Below are 27,002 nucleotides of genomic sequence, written 5' to 3' on the forward strand. Positions count from 1 at the left end.
AGTTGTAGCCAGTTGTAGCATTAGCTGTTTAACCCATCACCCCAAACTCCACTGTCTGTATTCCTCCAGCTGCCTTAAAACAAAAGTCATAATGCTTCCCGAGCAGCTATATGGAGTCCAATGCAGAAAGTGCTGACATCACACTTAAGGTAAAAAAAAGTCTGTTAAGTAAGCATTGGTGGTTCAGTGGTAGAATTCTCGCCTGCCACGCGGGAGGCCCGGGTTCGATTCCCGGCCAATGCAACAACACTTTTTCTTTTCCCAAGGCTTTGAGGAGAGCTGACATGTAGCATTTCTATTTCACCACTATATCACATCCATAAGTAGTGATGGTTGTCCTGGGATACCACTCCTCGTTAGCATAGTGGTGAGTATCCCCACCGTCATGGGGGCTCAGTAGCATATAGGTGGAACACTGTGACATCCAATGAAATTGCAGCATTACTGTTAAGTAACTTGGAAAAATAGGGAGCAATTGGTGGAGGTGGAGTGGGGGACAGAGGAGGACAGGTGCCTGCTGTCCTCCGCAGGCTGGGATCTCTTACATTGGACTTAATGTATTTCATTTTTTTTCATGCTAATCTGTGATTGGCCATGACACGTAAAGTGACACTCCAAGGGAGGCTGTCCTCCCTTACCACTCAACAACCATAATGCAGTATTGACATGGAGTTGGTCCAATGATCGTTTCCAGAATTCATCTTCAATTCTCTCCACTGTAAAGCAGAGTAGCAGCAGTAGATAGCTCCTTGCGTTAGCCAATGCAACAGCTGGGTTGTTGTAGCAGCCTGAAGGACTCTTTATACATCCATGGAAGGACTGTTAAGGACTGTTGTTAAGCTAACGGGAGAAATTATCTGGACTGGGCAGCGCAGCAGCAGCAGGATGCTGCCGGGGAGGCTGGAGAGAGAAACAACCAGGAGAGATAGCTCGTTTGTCATTGTTGCTAATGATATCAGACTGGTTAACCAGCAGCCACAAAGTTCTTTTAACTAACATACAAGATGACCAACAGCTTCAGATGGATGTTATAACATGAATACTTCATCTCCATAAAAGAAAGAAGAAGACGTCAGATAACGTGAGTCAGAAACAGCTTCTCTCTCTCTGTCTCTTTGGTCGCTAATTTCATCTCTGATGGTTAAATGTCTCTGTGTGGCTTTTTTGTGTTTTTTATCTCCTTAACAAGAATGCAGCAGAGATCATATAATGTGTTGTGGGTAACGTTAATTTGCTTGTTGAAGTCACAGTGAGCTGTCTGGACTCACTCATTCGTTTTTAATTGAGTGGTTGTTCAGTCACCTGTTAATGATGTGTGATTAGTGAATGAGTGCAGGAGGTCTGGCTGCTTGCTTCTGACAGTTTCTTTAGTTCGTTTTTAAGCTGAGCCGTATATTGAGTAATAAGCTTAAAGTAACTAGAATAACAAGCGTTAACTAGTGGTGTAACAGATTGTAGTTGATCCATGTTCCATACTGATCGCCCCCCACGGTTCGGCAGGCATATGAACTGCGGATTAATTGCAAAATGTAATGTCTTATTTAAGACAAAGTAAACAAACTGCTGTAAGTACAAGTCACAGGCAGACAGCTTGTCGTTAACAGGGATTTTGAAGAGCAACGATCAAACCAGCATCTAACGGGTCCGATGTGACATTTGAGTTATATTTACCTGCTTTTTAATGTGCTGCAGCTGAGCAGATAATTAGCATCTAGCTGCTAACTGACATTAGCGGTGAATGTTTGTTATCATCCAGTTTTGATGATGTGGACAGAGGCTGTTTCATTCACTGTATAAAAGAGGAAGGTTTCATGCCTCATATTGCAATAACTGAGCATTGAATATTTTATATATTTTATTTTATCTTACTTAAACATTGGACATCTTAAATGTTGTTTTCATTTAAGACCATTTAAGACCAAATTCCTTGCTGTTTCTAGCTGTAAGTGTGTTAGAGATAAATAGAACACAAAGTTTTATTTGTCTCCCCCCTTTTTTTTCGCTGATCCGAATAATGATCTGATCCGTGACTCAAATCCGTGATACGTTCCGAACCGTGAGTTTTGTGTTCATGTTAACACTCCTAGTGTTAACATGTCAGCTTTGTAGACTATATTTTGTATATCGTACATATAGATAAGAGTGTGTAAGTCATGTATTTGATACATGCATTAATACTTTGATGTGAACCTACACTTTTAGATCTGTGAATGTTTTTAGTGTTCAGTCTTTCTAGTATTCAGCACTGATCTGAACCTCTATCACATTATAAGCTTTGTGCTACTTTATATATTTCTGTATACCACGAAAATATATAGGAAACACGTGTAAATCATGTGATATGTTGTCTGTTTTTGATGAGAACATAAATTTGTTGTCACAATAGAACAATACTATAAATTTGAATTTCACTTTGTTGGTAAAATGACACATTTGATCCACTCCATGGCTAAAATGAGCACTTCTTTGTTCAGAGACAATATGTGTAAAGAAGCAGCCTTTTCACTACTCAAGCAAATTGTTTTATTGGCATATAAAATTGCCCCCCACCCCTCGGATTTCATCAGGTGGGACAATGATATAGTTTGATGCGGTTTGTTGTTAGATTCCATGTTGGTTTTCCTCCTGTCCTCCCCAATTTTTTGAGTCACCTGCCGCCACTGATTTAGACACACTGTTGCCCTGTTGTTGGCTCTATTTTCTCATCTTCTTCCTCCTCTGCCTTCTCTCCCAGACAGTCCTCCTGAGTGTTTTGATGTTCCAGCGGCGGAGGACTGTTGCACTGATGTTCTCCAGAAAATATTCACATTTGAGAAGCTGGAATTAGAGAATTTAGTTTAATTTAAACTGTTAGATTAATTTGATAGTTGAAAACTATCAAATGCATAATTGTTGCAGCTCTAATATATTAGAAAGTTAAAAAGGTGCAGGTTCTGCTGGTCCTTTGACAGAGGAAAACTAACTTCTGGGGCTTTGAGAAAAGTTCAGCACAAATAATTGAAATGAGTGAGCCACCAGAGAGTCTAGCAAAAGTGAACAGGTTCATTCTATATACAGAAAGTAATATAAAGTAGAGCATTTTATCATTTTGGCACATAAATAAAGCAATCTCATAAAATACTAAATAGAAAATGGAATACTTTTTAATATGGATAAAATGAGCAAAAGATATTTATACGCATGATGAAACACTCTATCTCTCCCTGTCTCTCATTTTCCCTTTTCAACTTCCCATCTCCGTTTTTCCATCTCATAAAACTGATATTCCTGGAAGTCTTTCCAGGTCATCTGATCCTGGATCCTGGAAGATCCCTGATCTTTGTACAGTGAAAAGACTTTCGCTAGGCAGTAAATTTATTTCCCGACCACTCCAGGGAAGCCAGTGAGTATGAGGACTGTTTGGGCCCTGCTTCACTTCCATCTTTCAGAATCAACACTTTCAATCTGTGTGCTATGATTCTGCCCTTCTCTTTTCTGCTGTCTTCTCTCCTCCATCTTCTTCTTTGTGGCATCTAGTTCCCGCTGAAAGAACTCTGTCTCTGTTAAGTCTTTGAAGGACATTTTTGGGTTGGTCAGATCTTCAGCACCATAAGTTTTAAACACCTTATCAGAGCAGTAGAAGTATCTGATGGGACCTTGCTGGTAGAAGAAGTGGATGGAGGAACCATCATTCTCATACGTCAACTTAGGCTGACCACAGGAAAGAAAAGTTTTTGTCTGTGATTTATTTTGTCCTGGCTGTTACTGCAGCTGCCTCTCCATGATGCTTTTAACAATTTTTCTCAATCATTAGAGGTGTGGCCAGAGTCTGAGCAAGTGGAGGTGGGTTTACTACTGCAACAGGCATGGTAACAACTGTTACACTGGTAGTTTGACTCTCCACTGTAAGAGAGTGCCAGAGTTGCTGCCTCTCTTGGAGCTTTTCTGGGTCCATGTTTAAAGAGGAGCTGGAATTCATTTTTACATATTGTGCAACGTGTAATTTGGTTGTTGGGTGGAGCAAGCTGTTTGGGTCTGTACAGGAGCCGTGAACGAGAGCAGCACAGTCGTGGCCCTTCTGCCCATGGTGTTTGTTGGCCTTCTTCATTGTGTCTGGCCAGCGGTTGTGGTCCAACACAAAGACCGGTCTTCACAGGTCCAGTGCAAGCATTAGTTGGTGAGGACAGCTGGGGCAGAGGTGGCAGGTATTTGGTTTGTATAACAACAAAAGACAGAGTACACTAAGTCATTCTGGCAAGTAAAAAAAAAACTCAGTTTACACACTCATATGGGTGAAAATCCACTTTCAAGCAGTGAAGCTAATGTTGGTCAGATAATTTTAGATGAATTTATTGTTGCGCAGAGTACTGCATGGACAGACTTCCTTAATGACCCTGAGAGACTGGAGAACAATCTGCTGATGATAATTGAGTTCACATCTGTGCTGCCTCTGTCTACAGCGGTATGTGAGCAGGGCTTCAGCACAATGAAAAGAACAAAAACAGACTGGAAGAGCAACCTGTCTGTTGAGATGCTGTATCAGCATTTAGGGGCCAGAGGTTGCTGAGTTCAAGCCAGATAGGGTTGTTCAGAGATGGCTGTCAGAGGGGGCGAGAGCATACCATGGTGCTGTTTTTGTGTGTGTGAGTTTTTCTGTTGTTTCTGGTTTTTGTTTCAAGGGTCCTGGCTGTTTCAAATTGTGTTGTTGTTTCCAGGATCCCTTTTAATACAAAGATTGAAAATGGAAAGTAGTAGTTTTTATGTGATAATCCCAATAATTTTAACCTTTGGAGGTGGTGCCAGTAAAAACTGTCTTGGGGCCAGTGGCAAACAATGTTATTGTTGACCCCTGCAATGCAAATCAAAAACAGAGCTGTGTCTCAAATGACATACTTCTGTTAGTACACTTTCATGTAGTACACTCTGTACACTATGTACTTACTGGCGTAGTCTGTGAATTTCTACAGGGTAGTGTTGTCTCAAACAAACATGGCCGGTGTGCACTTACCGGAAATGACGATCGCAAATTAGCATTAGCTAGCGTTAGCATTCGCGTTATCGTTCGCGCTACCAAATCATTACAGACTGCTAAATTAACCCAAAAAACATACTAATGGCTTATATCAGACAATAGTATAGTGGTGCTTAGTGCTAAAAAACACATGTATAACTTGTATAATGTGGCGATGTTCACCGTGGTTACAACGTACTCAGCTGCCATTTCCAGTTTGAAAAGTGGTCCCTCCCCTTCCACTACGTAGCCAAGATGGCGACCATTGAAGGCGAGAAGTGTCCACAGTTCCACACTCAACTTTTTGACTGTTTTGAGTGTACCATCAGGGTACTCACAGTGCACTGCTTTTTTCCATACTTCTCAGTGTGAACACACTTATGCACTCAAAATGTTAAGTGTAAGCACAGAAGTATGCGATTTGAGACACAGAAAGTTGTTTATCTGTGAGACTCGCTTATTAACAGTCTGTAATCAAGATCGGTGCAAACCCCTGTAAAACAGAGTCACAGGTGTTTTCAAAGGGAAGACTTTTCTTCGAAAGACCAATAGAAGCGTCCATCCATGCAGCATTGAAACTGACTGAGATCAACATGGAGCCAGTCACCATAAACTTATTCAACTCTATTCCAGCAACTACAAGTAATGGAAGATAATGTTATGTGGACGGGAGTATTATGTGTCTGTTGTTAAAAGCCAAACATTCCCATAAAAGTTGTGTTAAATGTATTAGCTGTTGTTACAAGAGTTTATGTTAATTCACTGAAATTACAGCAGCATGCAGTATAATGAATTATTAACATTACACTGCACTCAGTGATGTGGTTTTCTGGAGGAGTTGCTGTAGTCAGGTACAGTAACTAGCAGGCAGACTGTTGACCAGTGTTTTCAGTAAGCTAGCTCTTGGTCTGCGGTGGTGGGGTGTTTCCCAAGCTTGAAGGCAACACCCCGTACTCCTTATTTGGAAAGTCCTGGCTCCAAACAGAAAACATGGCAGCATCTCTGGACTTCAAACTGGATCCAGTGCAAGCCAGTGGGTTCATCTTTTCACAGCGTATGGCTCTATAATTACCAAATTTTATTATTATCAAGCTTTTGGCTGCCAGCAAATCCAAAATTGGAAATCAGTTGGAATAAATGGAAAGAAAAAGGCATTTCAGAAATACATCACATACTGAATAACCACAATTTTAAGTCTTTAAATTAGATAATTTCAAAATATGGTATATCAAAATCTGAGTACCTGAACTGTATTACATTACAACATGCTATACAGGAAACTATATCTATACGCTATATTTGTCTACTATAAAATACATGTTTCTCACATAAAATTGAAAACAGAGGAAACCATCTGCCCTGGAAACTGCTCAGGATCCCCCAGGAAGAGCTGAGGGAGGATGTGGCTGGGACCACGTTTCAGACCTAGATAAATGAGAACAGAAAGAAAAAGGATGGGCGGAACTGACGACACCTGCCTAGTTTAACTTTGTATGTTTAAACATCCACACATTCAGGAGAAGAATTTGAGGAAGGTGATTGAAGAAATGGCTAAATTAAAGGTGGCAGATCCTTATGTGTAGACTTGGTGGCTGTGCAATATTTAGTTTTTCTTTTTAGCATCTTAAAAGTCACACTCCATCAGTATTAGACCAATATATTTGGGCTTGTTTTATTTTAGCTGTCAATCGATTGTTGTAAATGTAAAAAAGAATTGCTACTTGTGCCTACTATGCCATCATTAATCCATAACACTGAGCATGGTATTACACCTAATCATCTTAGAGAACATATTACACTGAGTGATGATGAAGATGACAGTGAAGATAAAGCTTATTCTCTCATCTCTCTCCCCACCCTTTTCTAAATGTGTGTTCCCGTCTCTCCTGTCAGTTCTTTCTATGTGGACACACTACTCAGTGAACAGCTCGATTGATCACAAATAGATACAACAGACAAAGAAGTAAAGATTGAACAAACAAATACACTATAAGAAACTGACCAGCCTTAAAATTGACAAACACCAGTTCGACCTAAGACTCAAAGGTAAGAATTTCTGGCTGTTTAAGTTAGGTACCATGTAGACATTAGTACATTATGTTCAGCTCTCTATCATCTGTGTCTTAGTTACTGTTTTTTTTTTTCTCTCCTCACAAAATTGAGTTCCTGACCTACATGTATAGTTCCTCCACACTAAAATAATTCTGTAAGAGACTGAGTTTATTTTATATTTATCACTATTTGGCAGTTGTGGTCACTTTGTTTGCAAGAAATTCACAATTAAATATTGTCTGTGTATTATTGCTGCAGCACCACATTATTGTCCAATTGCCCAGAAATGTGTATTTTGTCCTAAGCAGCACATGGCGACATATATTCTTATATTCACATTTATATGTGCTTACATAATCATTACTTTTGTGAAACCATTTGTTAAGTATGTATATGCTGTATTATTAAGTATATAAAACTATTGCACTTCAGAGGTGAAAGGCATATTACACAGGATTTTCCTAAAAAAAAAAAAACAATGTATAAACTCCTACAAAACTAATCCCTCTCAATAATCACTTTGGACCCACTGCAAGTGTGTGGCAGTGTATCTACAAAGACTCTGCCCTCTGCATGTATTTTCTTATTATTTTACTGTGTTTGGGATGTTTCTGGGTGTCAACCTTTGGACAGTGGGTGTGTGGCAACATAGGCAAGAGGAAGCTATGAACATGGCAGACACAGGGCCGATGTTCTGCTTATTCAACAGTAACGGCAGTGAGCAGTCATAGTCGACTGGAGTAAAGAATAACCTAAAGTCTGTTTCTCCTCCCGTCATGCATACAGGCACAGAGCAGAGGAGAGAGACGTTGAGCCAGGAGCAGGAGGCCGATTTTGAAAGTTGTGTTTATGGATAGCAACTGACAAATCCTGCATAGTATGCCTTTAAGTCCACTTCCTGAACTGCTAATTAAAACCAACCACGCAGGAAATGTATCGCTTTGCTAACATGAAGGAATTAGTCACCTCAGACTAATGAGCATCATCAGTTTTATGACTGACGCAGTGTTGATTAGGAAACTGTTGTTATTGACAGCTCAGCTGCATCAGCATAACAGCTTTCAATGTGGTCTTTAGGGGAGACAGGGTTTTAATTGTGCATATTCAGGATCACAACGATAGAATAAAACTTGTTTGGGTTACAAAATAGCAAACAGTAGGACAGGCTTAGCTAGCAAATTATGTCATATCACACACACACGCAATAAGCTGTCCTAAGCAACTGTACATGCCAAACTTCCAGTAATCTCAGTGTAATCTGATAAGCAAACTTCAGCCTAGCTCACAGTAAGTGGTTGTGACAACAGTGTGTCCAACAGTATGGACTGATGCACATGTAAACACACACACAATGTTGGAGTCAGGTTTTTGTGTAGAATATTGCAGTAACAGCTATGTCCACACTAAGATGGTTAAATAAGAATTAGTCTTTTCCTCCCCATTTTGGCATTTAATCCACACGAGTCTACGAGAATTTTTGTCACCCAAAAAAATGATGCTATAATAAATATTTAATTTTTGAAGGGGTATTTTTTCTCTGGAAATATGTGGAGAATGTGATGTCAAAACAAGACAAGTCAATGTAATTCTGCAACATACAATTTTAAGAAAGCAACATACATGGAATTAATATGCAGTTGAGGTACAAATTTGCAAAAAATCAAAATGCACACCTGTAGTACAGGTGCGTAGGACAGTTAGATCAAATAAGAAAGTGGTGAACTGACACTGATTTTACTAAAAAAGCAAAACTTGAGATCAATTTGTAACGTGGCTTTTAAAAGGCACATCACCTCACCTGAAAACTCTGGACCTGAAAACTCTGTTCAGACTATCCAGTTTGTTTGTTCTCTGTATTACAGGCTGCTAGCAGGATGTCTGGCTCCATCCAAGAAGAAGAGGATTTACCTGCCAATCACACAGGTCAGAGGCATGAGCATGGATGTATATAGAGAACTGGATACAGTGTCAGAGGCGAGGCCCCGTTCATTCCTATGAAAGTTGCTCAGTGGCGCATGAAGCCAAAAAAGTTCGACTTCCATGTATAAAATCACCCAGATCTTCCGCAATCATTGGGCACATAGAGCAAGCGCACTAGTGACTTTCACGGGCCGAGTCGGCTACTTCTGGTTTAGCCCTCCGGCTAACTTGAATGGTGATAAAACAATTCAATTGTGTGGCTCTTTTAAGCTTTCAAAATGTGATTGGACCGAACGGATCAAATTCTGATAGTGAGACAAGTCATTTGGCAGGTGTTGTGATGCTCAGAAAAAATTATCCGCTGATTTAAGGATGTCTCTTTCACAATGTAAGTCTATGGGAAAAAGTCTTTTTGGGCCCAACAGCGTCACATGACGTAATTACACGGTTTGGCGGCTATGCCAAATTAGCTACACAGCCCAGCGCTGTTCCTGGGAGCTTGGGCATAAGCCAGAAAGATGCAGTAGACATGAATTGCTAAAACGTTTAGTCCTAATCTAGACTGACTGATTCTTCATGGTGTGTTGTTTGTTTCCAGGTCCAAAAGGTGTCATTAATGACTGGCGAAGGTTTAAGTTGGACAGTGTGGATCAGACTGTCCCTTCAAATAAGAGAGAGCTGCTCAGACAGATGTCCACTCCACGAGAGGATGATAAGGAGAGACTCAACAGAAAGGTGGATAGAAATAAACACATAGAATTTGACTTGACAGATTTTGTAGTTAATCAGAGGATTAGAAAAGACATAACAACAAAGACTGCACAACACAAACAGTATGTCAAAACATGCACAAAACAAAAGAAGAGAATCAGTCACAGAGACAGCAACAAACATTTACAGGAAGACACAGATGTACACATTCAAACAGTGCACTCAACCATAAAAACCTGAAGCTGTAACAGACATTTCCTCTCCTCTAGATGAGTGTTCAGGAGTATGAGCTGATCCAAGAGGAGGATGAACGTTGCCTGAAACGTTACAGAAAACAGTGCATGCAGGAAATGCACGAGCGCCTGAGCTTCGGTCCTAAGTTTGACGCAGTCTACGAGCTTGACAGTGGAGAGGCTTTTCTGGAAGTCATAGAGAAAGAACATCGTTTGACCCTGGTGGTAGTCCACATTTACGAGAACGGTGTCAAAGGTTTGATTATTTTTTATCAAGTGTTTCAGTCATACTGTCTCATGTTACATTTTTAGTCTGATTGACTCCAGATATATCAATATGTAATAGTGGGATGGTTCATTCCTTTGCTTTGCGCTAATACTTAAAAATACATGATGTGTTTTTTGTCAGGCTGTGAACAGTTGAACTCATGTCTGGACTGTCTGGCTACAGAGTACTCCAGCGTTAAATTTTGTCGTATTGATGCTGTGGCAACAGGCGCAGCTGAGCGCTTCTCCTCTGAGGTTAGTAAACTGTTTCAAAACTAAAACAGCAAAGAAAATGTTTAAGGTAATATTATTAATAATAGGCTATAATAATAATGTATTCAATTACAATAATCACTGTGTGGACATTAGGCTGTAGTATTAGCAGTGGCATCTGGTAGTGATTGTAGCAGAGTTTGTAGTAGCGGTGCTATGAATAACTGCAAGGTTATGAGATATGATCACTGAACCCTGTGAACAGCACTTGTCTAAACAGTGAGGATGGAGCACCAAAGAGACTGATACTTGATATCCAGAGAGTTTTTTTGCCTCGTCAAAACCAGAAGCAATAGAGCACATGTGTATGTTTGCATCATTACACAGTGCTGAGCATGATAACATGCTTTACCCTTTCTGACCAAAAAGTCCCAGGAACTATTGTACCAGAGGAAGTCCCTTTTGCGTATTCCTGTGTTCCTGCAGTGAAAATGCCCTCTATGTAGCCATGAAATGTATATTTAAGACACTTTTGCAATGTTCTCATTTTAAAGAGTCAGCTGAAAACAATAAAAAGTCAAAGACTTTGTTTCCCACCTTCCCACTAAGTTAACAGTAATTATCTTATTGGTTACATCTCATAACATCTGCCACCAACAGTTGACAGTTCACTCAACGAAAGTCTGCCTTTGTCTTTTTCAGTCTGAAATCAAGCACCCATTGTTTAAAAAAATCTCTTATTTTCGCAAATTAGCATCCACTATAAACAATAGCTGCATCAGACAGGTGTTCTCGGTTTGTCTGTGTACACTGTATATGTCCCTATCAAATAAACCATAAATAAATTTAAAAACTACTATGATTATTGAATGGTAAATATGCCACTGTTGTCATTGTAAACCACATCATCATGCTAGAATGGAAAGCTAGACAAGCATGGAAACAATAACTAAATGCATTTTATTAACTCAAATCCCTCAAAAAGTTTATATCTATAACATGAAGCTGAATTTTCACTTTTACTCTTATACTTACAGGCTGTGATAACAAATGAATTGTTTGGCTGACAGTTGTAATAGCTTTACTGAAATTAGATTAGCATTGACTTAAGAACAAAGAATCATAGGAATGTTTGTGCTTTTGTTTGTGTGTACATCATCCTCAGAAACAACCTACAAGTAATATTGATTCCTGTTGAAACAAACCTCTCCAGGTCCTTCCTGCCCTGCTGGTGTACAAGGCTGGTGAGCTACTGGGTAATTTCCTGGCTGTTACCAAACACTTCAGTGAAGAGTTCTTTGCGACGGATGTGGAGGCATTTCTCAATCAATACGGTCTCCTGCCTGAAAAGGATTTCGCAGCATGTGCAGATGATGACGACGAGGGAGGGGAGGTAGAATAGAAGATGGAGGAAAGAGGAAAAAATGAGAGTTCTGAGGAGAGAGGATGAATGAGAGTGGACAAAAGAGAGTGGGAAAAGAGGTGATATGAGAATAGCAGCAGGAGGGGAGATACGGAACACGGGTTAAGGAGACGAGAGCTGAAGGAATAGAAATGGTGGCGAGTAATGAAGGAGAGGAAGATAGTGGGATCAAAATAAAAAGGGAACAAGGAACTTGGTTAGTTGATGTCCATCATACAGTGTTCCAGTCATGACACAAACAAGAGTTAAGGAAGCATATACATAGCATGTGCAGAATAACACACAATAGTAAAGATCTATTGGCACACACTGAATACTGATTGTATATAGAAGCAGTTAGATGTAAGCCACATGGTGTGAGGAAGTCTGTGCTGAAATACTGCTTGGAAATCAGAATCATAGCTCTCCAATAAAAGGTGTCTTTAAAAAGTGCTCACTGTCTGTATCTTATCTGTGAAATGTTTTACAGGCTCTATACACACATACATGCAAAATACAGGCAAATGTGTTTTTTCACGTCCCACCACTGTAGTACAATAGTAACAATAGAAACTGAATCTGCCAGGCCAACTTTTCCATGAAGTGTTGATGAACCATCATCCATCCATCCCTGTACCACCCAGTCTACTTCACAGATACACTATGGAATATTTCTTAGTTTTAACTGTGGGGGTGTGTCTACTGATTTGGTGATTTTCTCAACTGTGCCGAGTGCATAAACTCTCCTCACCAGAAAATTACTGGCCCACTTGTTAAGTTCTCAAGTAGGTTTAAAAAAATGAAAGTGGTCATATTTACTAAATTTAAACACAATTTACTTCAACATCCAAGTACGACTGGGAGTATTGTGTTTGTATGAAACCTGTGATACACCCAAATTGTTGAAAAATAATATGTAATATGAATATAATGTAATATTAAAGTGCCTGAAAAGCAAAACAAACATCACATAGGCCAAGTCCATCAATCATGATCATTAAAACCACAAATGACTTATTTATTATTATTATTTGATAAATGCACAGTTGAATTCCTGCATGATCTGCCTGTCATACAACTGTAGCTTAAAGGAAGGAAACACTTCCAGTCAGTCAGTGTTGAAAACACTGCTGATCACCATCACTATCCATCCCTCATGATGTGAACCTGGCATGAAGTTCTCTGGAAAGTTGTAGGAGAGGTAATTTTCTACTCATTCGCATAACTAAAACCTGTAGGGTTGAGAGAAGAATTGAGAAAACATGGCCATCAGGGGTGCCATTATTTATTTTTAAGCTAAACTAAAAAAAATGTTTTAGAGTTGAGCACAGATAATATTGGTAGTTGCTATAGAAATGTTTATAGCCATAGTCTCTCCATATTTCCAATAGTTTGTCCCTTGATCGGTAATACAAATACATAACGTTTCCTGTTTGGGTTTGGTTGAATTTATGTTGTAAAGAGACACAATGGACTTGCTGTCAGATCAAGATGACAGTCTGAACAGACTTTAAGAGGATGGAGATGGGTTCTGAATCATTGACCTCTTTATTTTTTCAAGGCACAGATTTTTTTTATTTCAGAGTCGATGCATGTGTTTAGATCAAAGCAATTCAACAAATTATCTGTCACAGCGTGTCACGCAATTCGCACTTCTGTCCGTTATGTCATTTAAACAATTATAACAATGAATTGCTGCAAAATATTGAAGTTTTGGCTCAGCTTGAGAGCAGTGGGAGTTGGGATGGTCTCTCTCTGGATTTAGCCCCACAGGCAGCTGCTGCCTCTCAACCTGCTGTACAAATGTGCATAGTTTGTCCAGGGTTAGTGCAAACTCAGGTTAAGGTTTATACTAGTCAGCGATGTGCTGCCAGTCCCTTTAACTGAGGCGGCATGTCTGCAGCATGAGAAGAAATGCTGCCGGCTGGATGTGTAATGTATCCATGAGTCTGACTCAGGAAGAAGCTTTCCGGGGCGGAACGGAATCCATGTTTGTAGTCCGTCTGTGCTGTTTTGAGAGCGGTGTTAGCTATTACAGCACACGGATTTTAGTGGTCGTGATTTCAGGGATTCGTTGAATGCGACCGGCATAACAAATTAATCAAAATCGGAAACATTAACTTCGAGGAAGATGCAGGATGACGCGCGCTACCTCAAACGGTGAGACGTAACTAAGCTGTTAGCTCAGTGTTTTTGAGGAAGGGTAACGTAACGTTGTCAGCTAGCGTTAACCTCATCATACTAAGATGAAGATACAGCTAGTATCCATACAGAGACTTTAACAAACATAGATGAGAGTGAGGAGTGTTTGCTTTTGAGGTTCCGTTGTATATAGCTCTGGTGTGTGTGGTTCACTTGCACGGAGAGAAGCTCACACCAATTACAAGTCAAACTTCTGGGAATTTTATGTTATCGTTCCCGTTAGGAAACACGCGTACTGATGGAAAATCACCTCAGTCCATCTGTAAATTAGTAACACCCACTATTCAATTCGGCATATGCGTAATCCGCAGATAAGACACATGTTTAGAATAAACCCACATTTGCTTGCCTCGGCAATCATCTCCTCCCAAAACCGTTCATTCACGGAAGATAGCGCTAACTAATGCAAAGTAGGGATCATATCTGTGGGAACCAGTACGTGGCGAATATCCATAGTGCCGAATCCAATACAAGACCATAAGAAAATCATAAAAATATTTGGTTCATTTTCAACCGACGTATATTTTCTCCGGTTAACTGAGCGACCTTTAACCGACAGATTGTTAAATGGGGTTTGGCATCATTACACGGGTCTGGATTATCTGGGCTATATCGTACAGTAGCCAGCAAGCTACTGTGAAACGGTGGCAAACTGCCTCGCTAATTAGCTTTAACTATCTTATGTCGATCTTGTTCACTGTTTAGCTGTTTACTCTGTGGGTTAGCTTCATCTCTCTAATGATCCAGCAGCTTTTTGGTGACATTTGCTAGCTAACCAGTCCAGTTTTATGTAGCATTATGTATCTGACTGGGCGTGTCTGCGCAGCTCTAACGTTATTGTGTTGATGGATGCATATAGTATGTTTACAATAATTCAGTAATATGTAATAACAGTATAATTAAATAATTCAATTTAAATGCTTTCAGTTTTACTGACATGACAGTTAAAAAAAACATATTGTCCACATCAAACACAAAGCTCTTTGTGTATCACTTGTTTTTTTATTAGATCAATTAACATCAAGTCAGATTGAGTAAAAATAGTTACACAATGAGGTTTATGATACATAATCATCAGCAATGTGGATATAATGACTACGTGGGTAAAAGCAAATAATAGAACAGCTAGAACAGTCTGATAAGTTCAGAAAATTACATCACTTTACTGTAATGCAGCCTTTAAAAACAGGAAAAAGCAACACTTATGCCCTATCATGACATTACCATATCCAAAATCTAAGATGATATCTATTCTCATATCACGATATCAATATAATATAAATATATTGCCCAGCCCTGGCTACTGTCATATTCTAATCATAAGAAAGACATGATTGACGTCCCGCTACGTATTTATTGTAGAAGTCACTCATCGAGCATAATGCAAGGGTTATTCAATATGTATCTACAAAGTTATGGAATCAATATGATGTTTTTGAGTTAGCGTTTAATTAACTGTTTGTCCATTACTACCCAAAGCAAAGTGACTGCGGGCAGTTTGGATGTCCATCCCACAGAGAAGGCTCTTGTGGTCCACTATGAGGTGGAAGCATCCATACTGGGAGAGAGTGGCGGTCATATGCTGGGGGAACGCAAGGAGGGACAAAAAATGTGAGTGTGATTTTCTACACTGAACTTCCATTCTGTCCCGTTTCCTCTCAGTCTATTGTTCTATCTCTTCCTCTTCCTCCACTTGAATTGAAATGGAGTGATACAATTCTTTGGCCTTTTTTTATGGTCACTTTTTATTTTCTCTTTGTATTATCTTCTTTCTGTCTCTCTGTTTTTCTTTTGTTCTCTACTGCTTTTCATTTGTTTTCATCCTAATTTTGATTTTTTTATTCTGGCTAGTCCTTGAAATCATCATGGTGTTACTCTTATCCATTTAGACATATTTGATATTTGATTGGTATGCTGAAATGGTATGGGCTCCTGTCATACCCCCCCACCCAAAAAAATACACTGTTAGAACTTTCATAAGCTGTGTTTAATCACTAACAAGCTATTAATGAATTCTTGTTTCAGGTATGCAAGCCTGTGGTCATATAAACCTGTTGGATGAAATCGACTGTTTATCTCTTTGTCTTCTCTTTCTCTCTCCAGTATTCGTGTGAAAAGTCTTTCTCCTAGTACAGATGTGGGAGCTTTGGCCAAGAAAGTGGTGGAGGAGTGTAAACTCATCCCTCCATCCCGTTTGCCCCAGGTGGAGCAGCTCCTCTACTACCTGCAGAACAGGAAATCATCCCCAGTGGAGGGCAAAGGTCAGTCCTATCACCATCATTACACCCTTGCTCTAGAGTCTGAACATCAAAAGTTTCACCATTTTGATCACAATGCTCACATGAAGAATTCATTCATCTAGTCTGGCATCATACTCAGGCCAGATTGTCAACCTTGTACACATAAAACTTTACGTGAAAGCTTAATAAATATCGTTCAGTTGATTTAATTATTTTACTCATCGCTGGAATCCCTATCAGCTGATTCCTCCAATGCAAAACATCACAGTATGGAAGGTACAAAATTGGGAATGTGTGTTGCTCATCACTGACTTTCAAACATAAGCAAACTAAAATTCACTAACCTGCAAACATTTCAAAAACACTAATATTGCAATGGCATGTAAACACACTCACTGATAGTCCATGTAGATCCTGTTTCTTATACGATATTGAATACACGATGTGGACATTCATGTGCAGATGCACAGAACATGAACAGAATTATAAACCATGTAATAAATGAATCAGAGCTTCAAGTTTTGAAGGAAATGCAGGAATGTTTTTATTGTTGGCTGTTTGTGTTTTTGTGTCACCAGTGGAGAAGAAAGAGAAAAGAACTGTGAAACCCAGAGAGCTGACACCGTTTGAAGGAATGGAGGTAACATCTTCCAGCACTGACTGACTTGGCCTGATTGTTCATGTATTTTGTTCCTTTATCACAGTTCACACTCACAAGTACGACGGCTCTGGACACAAGCGCAAATTTTGAGCTTTTTCCCACAATTTTCTAAATGAACCTCAACAACTAAAGCAGGAACACTGTTGCATTTTTGATGTGCTGGTCTGATTCATGCTAAATTTCATGCCAAAATGTGCACCAAAGTTGCACAGTGATATCTGACTGTCATAAACACAACTCCCAATTTGTGCAAATATGTTATTGTGACCGTGTTGGTGATACCATCAGATTTGCAACACCACCGCTATGAATTCACATTTATTTGTTTCTAGTTAGAATATGGCTGGTGAAAGACTAAACCAGAAAAACTTCACATCTCTTGTTTATTTCATTTCAGTGGAATAGTGTGTCACGCCCAGTCACTCTTCAGTCTGTAACAGTGTGTGTTTCTGTATGTCTGTATGTTTGTCTGTGTAGTTGAACGAGGAGGCCAGTATAACCAGAGTAGATGAGTATATCGAGTTGCTCTATGAGGGCATCCCAGAGAAGATCAGAGGCTCTGCTCTCATTCTGCAGCTCGCTCGCAACCCTGATAACCTGGAGGAGCTGCTACACAACGGTAGAGTTTCACTTTACCTTCTACCACTGACGTCTAGCAGTGTTTCTTACACCTGCATGCCTACATTTACATGCTCCCTTAAATCACTTGATAACAAATGAAGTCGCACATTTTGTCCTCATGGAGTGTTTTTATGTCTATGATCTCTTCTTCTCTTTTTTTATTTTTTCTGTTGATAAATGATGAAGTTTTCCATATTACTAAATCATCTAAACATACTGTTTCATTTAACATTTGATGTTGACATCAAGCTAAATTTTGAGCAGCATCTTTGGTTAAAACTAAGTCAAATGTGATAAATAACCCTAAAGAAACCAGCAGCTTGTTGCACCAGCAGCAGTAAGTTGTATTTTGTGGTCAACATGAACTGCCATGATGTAACTAGTTAATGTCACACTAAATTCACCACTTTGTTCAGTTGCACGAAACTAATGATTCTGGCTCTCCACACTCCATTTTTATATGTTCTTCCATGACAACAGTTAATAAAGATGAACATACACCTGCACAGGGGAGGTGTAAATAAAGTTTTATCTTAATTTTGCATTGTAACAGTCTTGTATGGTGCAGCCCAGTTTTTGTGTAATTCCTGGTGCAACAGGCTGCTGCACATGTGCCTCTTCTAGTCGTGTCACCTCATATGAAAATCGCGTGTGTCTCTGTGTGTGTGTAGAGGCGGCTCTAGGCGCTCTAGCCAGAGTTTTAAGGGAGGACTGGAAACAGAGTGTGGAGCTGGCTACCATCATCATTTACATCTTCTTCTGCTTCTCCAGGTAACTCACACACACAGTGGTACACACTCCAGTTTCTTGCTCTTCTTTTTCAGTCTCTGACAGAGCACATCTCCTCTCCTTTTCTCTCCAGCTTCTCCCAGTTTCATGGAGTGGTGAGCCACTATAAAATAGGTGCGTTGTGTATGAGTGTGGTGGAACATGAGCTGAAGAGACATGACGTGTGGCGTGAGGAGCTACGCAAGAAGAACAAGGCTTATATCCTTTCATCTGCTGTCATTTCGCCCCTCCTTTCCAGTTTTACATTATGTTTCTACCCTCAATCTGCATGACGTACCTCCTGATTTATTTTGTCTTTGTGTGTGTGCGATATATGTTCCTTAACACTCTTCTGTGTACATGAGTCAGCACCAGAGAATGGCTCTCTAAGAAGAGACCAGGACAAGGCTCTGAGGAAATACCAGGCCCTTCTGGCTAAACAGGAGCAGCTGCTCAGAGGTAGGCTGGCCTTCCAAGTCTCATAGAGCTATTTCAATTTCAATCAATCAATAACACCAGAACTCACCCTCTGCGTTTACTCCTATGCATTACAAAAAAGCTGAAGGGATCAGGAAACACATTTGTAATGAAAAGTATGAATCGATATTTATAAAGTTCGGAGACTTTTTAAAATTGTAACCAAAGAACGAGTTGAGTGATGCTACCAGAAGTTGTTCCTCCTGTTCCTCATCTCTTCCTCTCTGTGTCTTTCACCGTCTCCCAGTGTCTCTTTACCTCTTGTTGAACCTTGCTGAGGACACGAGGACGGAGCTGAAGATGAGGAATAAAAACATTGTTGGTCTGCTGGTCAAAGTTCTTGAACGGGATGACGAGGAGCTGCTGGTCCTGGTGGTTTCATTCCTCAAAAAACTGTCAATCTTCCTGGAGAACAAGAATGACATGGTGAGACATGTTAAGATGGAACAATCACATACCAGTAACTGAGAAAATAATGAACGATCCAATCAGTGAAAATAAATACATTTCAGTCCCAGTTGTGTATTTGTATTTGCATTGGAATTCTGCCTTGTCTGATGTCTTCTTCGTCTTTTTGTATTTATTGCATTACCCTCAATATTTCTTCTGGTTTTATCCATACTATTCAGATCTTTCTGCTGTATTAACTGAGCCTCAGTCATCAGTTTGATGTAATGTGTTTGTGTGTGATTTGCAGGCGGAGGTGGATACTGTAGAACAACTGGCTCGCCTGGTTCCCTGTGACCATGAAGATCTGCTGAACCTGACTCTGCGTCTGCTGCTCAACCTCTCCTTTGACTCCGGACTCCGAGCTAAGATGGTGGAAGTTGGACTGTTGCCTAAACTGACCGGCTTGTTGGGTAACAATACACACCAACAAATAATCTACACTGTTTACCTTTATGGTGCTCATTTATGTTCAGTTTATGTCGTGTCAGCAAGGTGTAGATGGTTGCGTTATTTTCTCCAACACATTAAAAATTGCCAGTTTTTGGTCTTTCATTGATGAGTGTGAATATCTCGCCTGATGTTTGTGTGTGTTTGTTGTCATGCAGGTGATGAGAACAACCGTCAGGTAGTCATGCGCATCCTGTATCACATCAGCATTGACGACCGCTTCAAGGGCATGTTTGTTTACACTGATTGCATACCTCAGGTACAAAAATGTCCTGTGAAAATCACTTTAAATAACTAAAGGAATATGAACTGTTGATTTTCACTTTTATACTGACTTTGATATTACTACAGAGGTAAAATTGCATGTGTTCGTGTGTGTGTGTGTGTCTAGCTTATGCAAATGCTGTATCATCACGGTGAGGAGGAAATTGAAGCTGAGCTCATCTCCATCTGCATCAACCTGGCTGCTAACAAGAGGAATGCACAACAGATGTGTGAAGGTATATTTTTATGAGCTGCTTTGTATGACAGTACAGTACAGTTCACCTGTTCATGAGGAGGTGAACGTTCATGAGATGTCATCATTAGTATAATCACTACCTCTCAAATTGCCATGTAAGGCAATCTGTTCTGATCCATTTTAGGGCAAATTTCATTCACTAAAATGTTACCAAAGAGTGAAAAGATGAATTTCACACAGCGGAGCTTCAAGTCCTGCTGTCAGAAATCAGCAAACAAACGTATCAGTGATCAGCATCAGTAGTCATATTAGAGGAGTTGAAACAATTGAAACATGAAGTTAGAGGCTAAAAACGTCTTTCTAAAGCAAAGCGCTCGATGACTGATATGAGAGGCGGTCATGTGACAGTCAGAGATATTAGAGGAGAGAATATTGAGACACAGAGGCAGCTGTTTCCAATAACTACTGAAATGTAGAAGTAGCCGTGCTGAAATATGACAACTAAAAATAGTCAATTATAAACAACCTCAGCAAATTATCAAACCATGATGAAAAAAATTCTGATTTTTGCTTTAAGTTGTATATCTAATTTTAGTCAATTTCATATTTAAACTTAAATTCAATCACATTGAGGCTGAAAGTGTTACAAGTGTTCTTGCCATGTGGAGAAAGGCAGACTGTTAATGATTTGTACGACAGGTCTGGACCATGTCTAAGTTTTGTTCGTACCTAAGACAATGTATTCATATGTGGTGCTTAATAACGAATCTGTTTGTACGATTGGTTCTTGCACAGGGCCAAGTATCCTGCTGTCTCTAAAGTCTTCAAGACCTCTGTCACTTTTTTCAGAAGTAGATCTTCCATTCTCTGTCAGTGATGTTGTAGCCCTATTTAACTGATCTGTGATGAGTAAAAGCGTTATTACTGTTTTACAAGAGTCTGTTTGTCTCTGTCTGTAGGAAATGGGCTGAAGATGCTCATGAAGAGAGCTCTGAAGATAAAAGATTGCCTTCTGATGAAAATGATCAGAAACATCTCACAACATGACGGACCAATCAAACCACTCTTCATAGTGAGTTACAAATACAAAAGAAAGAAACATTTTTGTAGTTTTATCCTAAACTCTCTTACTTTTTATCTGTGAGGTGTTCCAAGTCAGATTCAACAACTTCTTTTAACTTCCTGAACTTGCTCGTTTCAGTCTGATGAATGTCACCTGTTCGTGAGGAGGTGCACATTCATGAGATGTCATCATTAGCATAATCCACGCCCCTAAAATTGCCATATAAGGCTCCGTGTTTTGCTCTGTTTGTGGGTGAGTGTCATTCACAAAAAGTTCCCAAAGAGTAAAAACACGACACAGCTTCAAGTCCTGCTTTCAGAAATCAGAAGACAAAGACATAACAAATTTCAGAGTGTCAGTAGTAGGAGACACAAAACAATCAGAAAATATGACATGTAATCAGAGCAGCTCTGCACTGTGACAGAAATAAAGAGGGAATGGTTTGGCCTGAAATTAGATGCTAAAAAACATCTTTCTACAGCAAAGCGCTCCATGATGGGAGGCGGTCATGTGACAGTCGCTGAGATATTAGAGGTGAGAATATTCTCACCTGCAGTAGGTGATGTTACACTGTCAGCTGCAACACAACACCATACTGGCCAGAGACCTGCAGAGAGACACAGAGGCAGCTGTCTCTAACAACCACTAAAATGTAGAAGTTGCTGCACCAAAATATGACCATAAAAATGGATCAAATCTGAAAAACCTAGTAAATTGGCAGCCAGGATGACGATATTATGGTAGACAGTTAATTTTGCATTTAAGTTTGATTAAGTTGCATATTTAATTTTTGTTCATTTTTGGTATTATATCTAAATTCCAAATGAATTCAGGTTAGGACATTGTAATTGTCAAAGAGGTGTTTCTCCCTTGTGAAGAAAGGTGGAGATGATCTATTCATGATGTATATAACAGCTCTGGAGAAAACTGATGAATGTCACAAATGTTCTTAAATCACTCATACATGCACCTTAAGAACAAATCTGTTCATATGAATGCTTCTCACATGACACCCAATGACTGTGATTAGGTTAGCACAAGTTGTTGCTACATAACATTGTTGTTGTTATTAGTATTAGTATAATTATTACTGGCAGTGATAGTAGTGTTAGCAGCAGCAGCAGCAGCAGCAGCAGTCTTTTGTTTCACTGGAGGTTTTTATTGCCCCATGATGTGAATGTATGTCTCTGTTAGGACTATGTTGGTGACCTGGCAGCTGAGATCCGTGCAGAGGAAGAGGAGGAGTGGGTTCTGGAGTGTCTGGGTACTCTGGCCAACCTCACCATCCCTGACTTGGACTGGGAGTTGGTGCTGAAAGAGTACAACCTGGTACCCTACCTCAAAGACAGACTCAAACCAGGTGAGAATGGTGCTCTACAAATAGTTTAGAGTTGATAGTATTATTATTATTGTTATCAGTCTTAATCTGAAACTCTTAGACTCTTGCTTTGAGAATTTTTTTTTTTTTTTTGACTCAGTACACGCTACGTGTGTGCTCTGTTGGCCTGGGTTGTTTAAGAACCTCAGTTTATATTTCTATTTTTCTTTGCAGCATTTTATTTGCTTCTATAGAAATCCAAAAATGTATCTTAATGAGTTATGTCTTTTTAATCTGTCTCTCTGTGTGTGTGTGTGTGTGTGTGTGTGTGTGTGTGTGTGTGTGTGTGTGTGTGTGTGTATGTGTGTATGTGTGTGTGTGTGTGTGTTTCAGGCTCAGCAGAGGATGACCTCATCCTAGAGGTGGTAATAATGATCGGAACAGTTTCCATGGATGATGCCTGTGCTGCCATGTTGGCCAAATCCGGCATAATTCCTGCCCTCATTGAGCTTTTGAATGGTAGCAAACACACCGTTGCCTTTGTACAACATGTGTTTGAGACTTTTGTACAGTGTTACCACTTACTTCCTGTTTTGTGTTTGTTGAATGCAGCCCAACAGGAGGACGATGAGTTTGTGTGTCAGATTGTCTACGTCTTCTATCAGATGGTGTTTCACCAAGCAACACGAGACGTCATCATCAAAGACACCCGTATCCTTCCCACAGTGCCCTCTGTCTACTCCAGAATTAAAGATGAATGAAGTTAGCAGGTCCTCAAGATGAGGTGAGACAGACTGTAAAATCTTCTGCCTTTTTAAAGGATTTCCTGCTTTTTCCCTAACCTTCCTCCTCCAGAAGCTCCAGCCTACCTGATAGATCTGATGCACGACAAGAATGCAGAGATCAGAAAAGTGTGCGACAACACCCTTGATATCATAGCTGTAAGTGAAACGCACACATTGCTGGTGCAGTAAGTAACAAAAGTTAACACATCAGGATAGTCGCATGTTCAGTTTTTCCCTAAATGTTTCCCTTTTATTAATCTTCCAGGAGTACGATGAGGAGTGGGGGAGAAAGATTCAGTCAGAGAAGTTCCGTTTCCATAACAACCAGTGGTTGGAGATGGTTGAGAGTCGCCAAGCTGATGAGTCTGAACCTTATCTCTATGATAACGACAACGACAGGACTGATCTGTTCTACAGCGCAGGTACACACACACATCACTGGACCGCGCATGCATACATTGTTAAGAAACATACACTGCAAAAAATGACAAGCCTTGTAGTTAGTTTTATCAAATATCAATGACCACGCTTAACAAAAGAGTTTTGAGTCAAATTGCCTGTAATGGTACAAAGTGTTGACTGCTGCAACCTGAAACTGCTTCTTTATTTTACAGTATTTAGTTCTATGCTGATGATTCCTGGTTTTTGTTTTCTATAAAAAAAAAATTTTATTTTTGAAAATACTCATTTAAAAAAGCAAAAAAAAGAAAACTCAAGTTTTTTCATCAGTACATCTTACATAGAGCTTTGAACATGGTTGGTATTGGGGGCTCCTCGACTGACTATTGGAATCATTGACATTTAGGCTGCAGCTCTGTTGTCTGTGAAGATGACTTGTCACTAGGCCCACAAGTGTAGCAGAGAACCCACTGACTAATACTGACAGGTTGAAACATACAATCACTATTTCCAACACTCATGTCCAGCATTTACTTGGATTGTGGAAAGTATAGACAGGAGAGAGATGATTACTTGTGTAGAAATTACATTTTAATTGTGAAATTTGTGTGTTTAGATGGAATAACTCCAGGAGACGGTTCAGTCAGCCCAGATTTCTTCAGTGATCTTCAGCCTCAGAACGGAGACTTGCACCATACAGGGTGAGTAAAAATAACACCAGAAACACGAGCCGTCTTCCAGCAGGTTCAGCTGGGTCGGGTGTGAGGGAAAATAACACAGCTACTAAATATTTGTCTGGAAAATACACCAATCTTATCAATAACTGTTGCAGCAATAATTAAAAATAGTCAAGTGGATTTATTTTACTTATAGAGCACATTTAAAAAACAACCAAAGTGATTACAGAGACATTCAAAGCACAATCAAATAAAAACACACATCATTTTGAAGATCAAAAAGTAAAAGTCTGTGTTAAAAAAACCCGACCTTGTTTTCCAGTGATGGCAACGATGTCTTCGACCAGACCAGCTCATCACCTGGACGACCAGCTACCGCCTATGGCTTCAGACCTGATGAGCAACCCTTCTATCAGTACTCATAGACACAAATACACACATGCCTGGTTTGTTAAATACTTCAGGATGTCATGTCATGTTAGATCCATTCCACACCGTTACATCTTAAGCTCGACTTTCCAGTGTCTTGACTAAAGGCGTCACATTGGTGTAGTTAGTAAGTCAGTGGTCATTAATGCAGAAATACATTAGTGATAAGGACTCTCATGCTGCAGATGTTAAATAACCTGCAGCTCCATGCGCTCAGCTCTCATTCATTTCAGATTATGTTGAACAGATATGTAGTTAAGTCTTCCTTACCCACTGGCTGCAGTCTCATTATGAGTGAGCGGCTCAGTAAATCATTTAAAGAATGTGAACATACTTAACATTTCTAATATATGTTTATTGGTTTTTGCATGTTTTTTTTTCTATAAAATAATGAATATTTGTTGCCTTTTCAAATCCACTGAAGGAAAAAAACATTCAGTCAGATGTGTCCTCACATTCCACTGTTGAAAGGTTTGAGATCCACCAGTTTGACACCATGTCACCATGCTAACCTTAGTTCAAGTCATAGTCATTTTATGAACATGCACTACAATGTACATAGCTTTGTTTTGTCTGTGTCACTACTAAAAACGGCACATTGTAGTTGATCTTTCTTACAATCGAGGTTGCTTTCACGCTGGCAGGTTAGACCACACCTGCATGCAGACCAAGAAACTGTACCAGGATACGTGTCCGGTGGTCTGAGATTGGTTTCAGATAAACTATGGTACAATCTGAGTGCAATCTTTGTTACCACAGGAAGGAAACACATGTCTACACAACATCAGTAGTGACATCTACACATGCAGCAGCTAGCGGTACTGGACACGCATCTCTGTTTTTCTGGTCTACTTACTTTATTTGTACTGATTAATAGGAGGAGATCAGGGAAACCAACTTCCTTGAATAAACTGGCTTTAGTCTATTAAATATGAAGAGAGGAAGCTCTGGTTTTCCATTCTGGCTGAATTTGTAAAACTATCCACAATCCACAGTGGCCCAGCTCTAGTTTTCTCATGGCTGTTTAAAGTGACTGCATCTAAATTCTTCATACTGCATACTAATAGTATGCAAGTTTTATTATATTAACCCCTTTTAACCATCCTACATGTTGGATTAATATTCAGTACATATTTGGACATTTAACCAGCTGGGACGTACGTCTTGTTTCTGCATGCAGGTTGGAGGAGAAGCCACAACCTGTTCTGACATAATGAGTGTCATCTTGTACATTTGCTGAGCATACTGTATATTAAGCACTACATTGCTCATAATGCTTTTGGGTTCTCCCTGTTTTAACAGCAGCGAGAGCAGAAGACTTGTGCCATGGGGAGTGAATGTTTTTTTTTTCGTGTTGACATTAACTGGTGTGATTTCATGTTTATGGCTGTCTTGAGACTTGCCAGTGTCCTGCAGAATTTACTGTTACTGTTACTTTGACAATGTTTACTGTGTGTTCTTAGAGCTGTGGAGGGTTATTACAAGAACATGAGTACACTAACTGACAACAAGTAACATTTAAAATGCACCAAGGACTGTGACTACATACTCAGCAATTTAAAAACCAGGACTAGATTGAGCAATGTGGGCAGCAGAAATGAAAATGCTCCGTCTTGCCCTACAAATAAAGTTCCTTTGAGCAAGTCATATACTGCTAGACAACAACATGGTAGCTCACTTGTCTGTATATATGAATGTGAATCAGAACAGTATGAAGACACTCTTCAAAACAAATGTATTGTGCCATTGACCAAACTACATTCATCTTAATGAAGAGAAGAGGTCACACATGCTGTATTTGCAGGACACTGACAATTACCTAAATACTGTATTACTTTTAGGCATATTTGCACACATGGTAAAATTTTGATGCATGGTTATGTTTTTTATCATAAGTTATTGTTAATCTATGTACATTGTTGTGTTTTTTTATAATAGTTGAGTTTATTGCTACTTAACAAGACACTGTAAACAGAAGCAAGTACTGGACTATAGATATACTCCATCTCTCTCACTGTCTTTCATCCTCAGGTTCTTTAATAAAAACATTTCATATAACACATGACTGTTTTAATATCATACTGTGTTCACAGTTATATCTCGGACATTATAGGCACCCTGTGGAGTTTTCTTGTAAGTAAACACAATTTGGTATCCATTCACTTTTTCACACCAAACCCTGTACCTGTTGGGCCTTTCAGATGTTATAAATGCATT

At 39.6% G+C, this 27,002-nt stretch overlaps 2 protein-coding genes, 1 long non-coding RNA gene and 1 other non-coding gene across 6 annotated transcripts in view; 3 read left to right on the forward strand and 1 right to left on the reverse strand.

The window, feature by feature from the left end:
* The window catches only part of pdca (phosducin a), a 33,573-nt gene extending 21,332 nt beyond the window's left edge, over nucleotides 1–12,241 (forward strand). The window contains exons 1-7 of one of the 2 annotated variants that reach the window (XM_044367182.1): nucleotides 6,407–6,525; nucleotides 6,884–7,036; nucleotides 8,905–8,965; nucleotides 9,561–9,697; nucleotides 9,943–10,162; nucleotides 10,316–10,428; nucleotides 11,600–12,241. In XM_044367182.1, the coding sequence (XP_044223117.1) occupies nucleotides 8,917–8,965; nucleotides 9,561–9,697; nucleotides 9,943–10,162; nucleotides 10,316–10,428; nucleotides 11,600–11,788 (708 nt within the window). In that variant the 5' untranslated portion in view covers nucleotides 6,407–6,525; nucleotides 6,884–7,036; nucleotides 8,905–8,916 and the 3' untranslated portion in view covers nucleotides 11,789–12,241. Of the gene's footprint in view, nucleotides 1–6,406; nucleotides 6,526–6,883; nucleotides 7,037–8,904; nucleotides 8,966–9,560; nucleotides 9,698–9,942; nucleotides 10,163–10,315; nucleotides 10,429–11,599 lie in introns of those variants that run through there. The other variant, XM_044367181.1, reaches the window with a different exon arrangement.
* The window catches only part of LOC122993213 (kinesin-associated protein 3-like), a 48,173-nt gene extending 21,332 nt beyond the window's left edge, over nucleotides 1–26,841 (forward strand). The window contains exons 1-20 of one of the 2 annotated variants that reach the window (XM_044367175.1): nucleotides 12,910–13,948; nucleotides 15,470–15,601; nucleotides 16,094–16,251; nucleotides 16,809–16,870; nucleotides 17,369–17,510; nucleotides 18,184–18,283; nucleotides 18,375–18,499; nucleotides 18,641–18,739; nucleotides 19,005–19,183; nucleotides 19,455–19,617; nucleotides 19,813–19,913; nucleotides 20,046–20,154; nucleotides 21,074–21,186; nucleotides 22,372–22,537; nucleotides 22,889–23,014; nucleotides 23,108–23,206; nucleotides 23,351–23,436; nucleotides 23,546–23,702; nucleotides 24,296–24,380; nucleotides 24,679–26,841. In XM_044367175.1, coding sequence (XP_044223110.1) covers nucleotides 13,920–13,948; nucleotides 15,470–15,601; nucleotides 16,094–16,251; nucleotides 16,809–16,870; nucleotides 17,369–17,510; nucleotides 18,184–18,283; nucleotides 18,375–18,499; nucleotides 18,641–18,739; nucleotides 19,005–19,183; nucleotides 19,455–19,617; nucleotides 19,813–19,913; nucleotides 20,046–20,154; nucleotides 21,074–21,186; nucleotides 22,372–22,537; nucleotides 22,889–23,014; nucleotides 23,108–23,206; nucleotides 23,351–23,436; nucleotides 23,546–23,702; nucleotides 24,296–24,380; nucleotides 24,679–24,781 — 2,334 coding nt within the window. In that variant the 5' untranslated portion in view covers nucleotides 12,910–13,919 and the 3' untranslated portion in view covers nucleotides 24,782–26,841. Of the gene's footprint in view, nucleotides 1–12,909; nucleotides 13,949–15,469; nucleotides 15,602–16,093; nucleotides 16,252–16,808; nucleotides 16,871–17,368; nucleotides 17,511–18,183; nucleotides 18,284–18,374; nucleotides 18,500–18,640; nucleotides 18,740–19,004; nucleotides 19,184–19,454; nucleotides 19,618–19,812; nucleotides 19,914–20,045; nucleotides 20,155–21,073; nucleotides 21,187–22,371; nucleotides 22,538–22,888; nucleotides 23,015–23,107; nucleotides 23,207–23,350; nucleotides 23,437–23,545; nucleotides 23,703–24,295; nucleotides 24,381–24,678 lie in introns of those variants that run through there. The other variant, XM_044367176.1, reaches the window with a different exon arrangement.
* On the forward strand, nucleotides 173–243 carry trnag-gcc. Its single transcript has one exon. It is a non-coding gene; the product is annotated as a tRNA-Gly (tRNA).
* LOC122993219 lies at nucleotides 16,128–22,143 on the reverse strand. The gene is made up of 3 exons (XR_006406358.1): nucleotides 21,246–22,143; nucleotides 19,016–19,162; nucleotides 16,128–16,214 (listed from the first exon to the last, which is right to left on the reverse strand). It is a non-coding gene; the product is annotated as an uncharacterized LOC122993219 (long non-coding RNA).
* Nucleotides 26,842–27,002: the final 161 nt, after the last annotated feature.

This window comes from Thunnus albacares, chromosome 12 (genome assembly GCF_914725855.1).
Source record: "Thunnus albacares chromosome 12, fThuAlb1.1, whole genome shotgun sequence".
NCBI classification, from domain to species: domain Eukaryota; kingdom Metazoa; phylum Chordata; class Actinopteri; order Scombriformes; family Scombridae; genus Thunnus; species Thunnus albacares.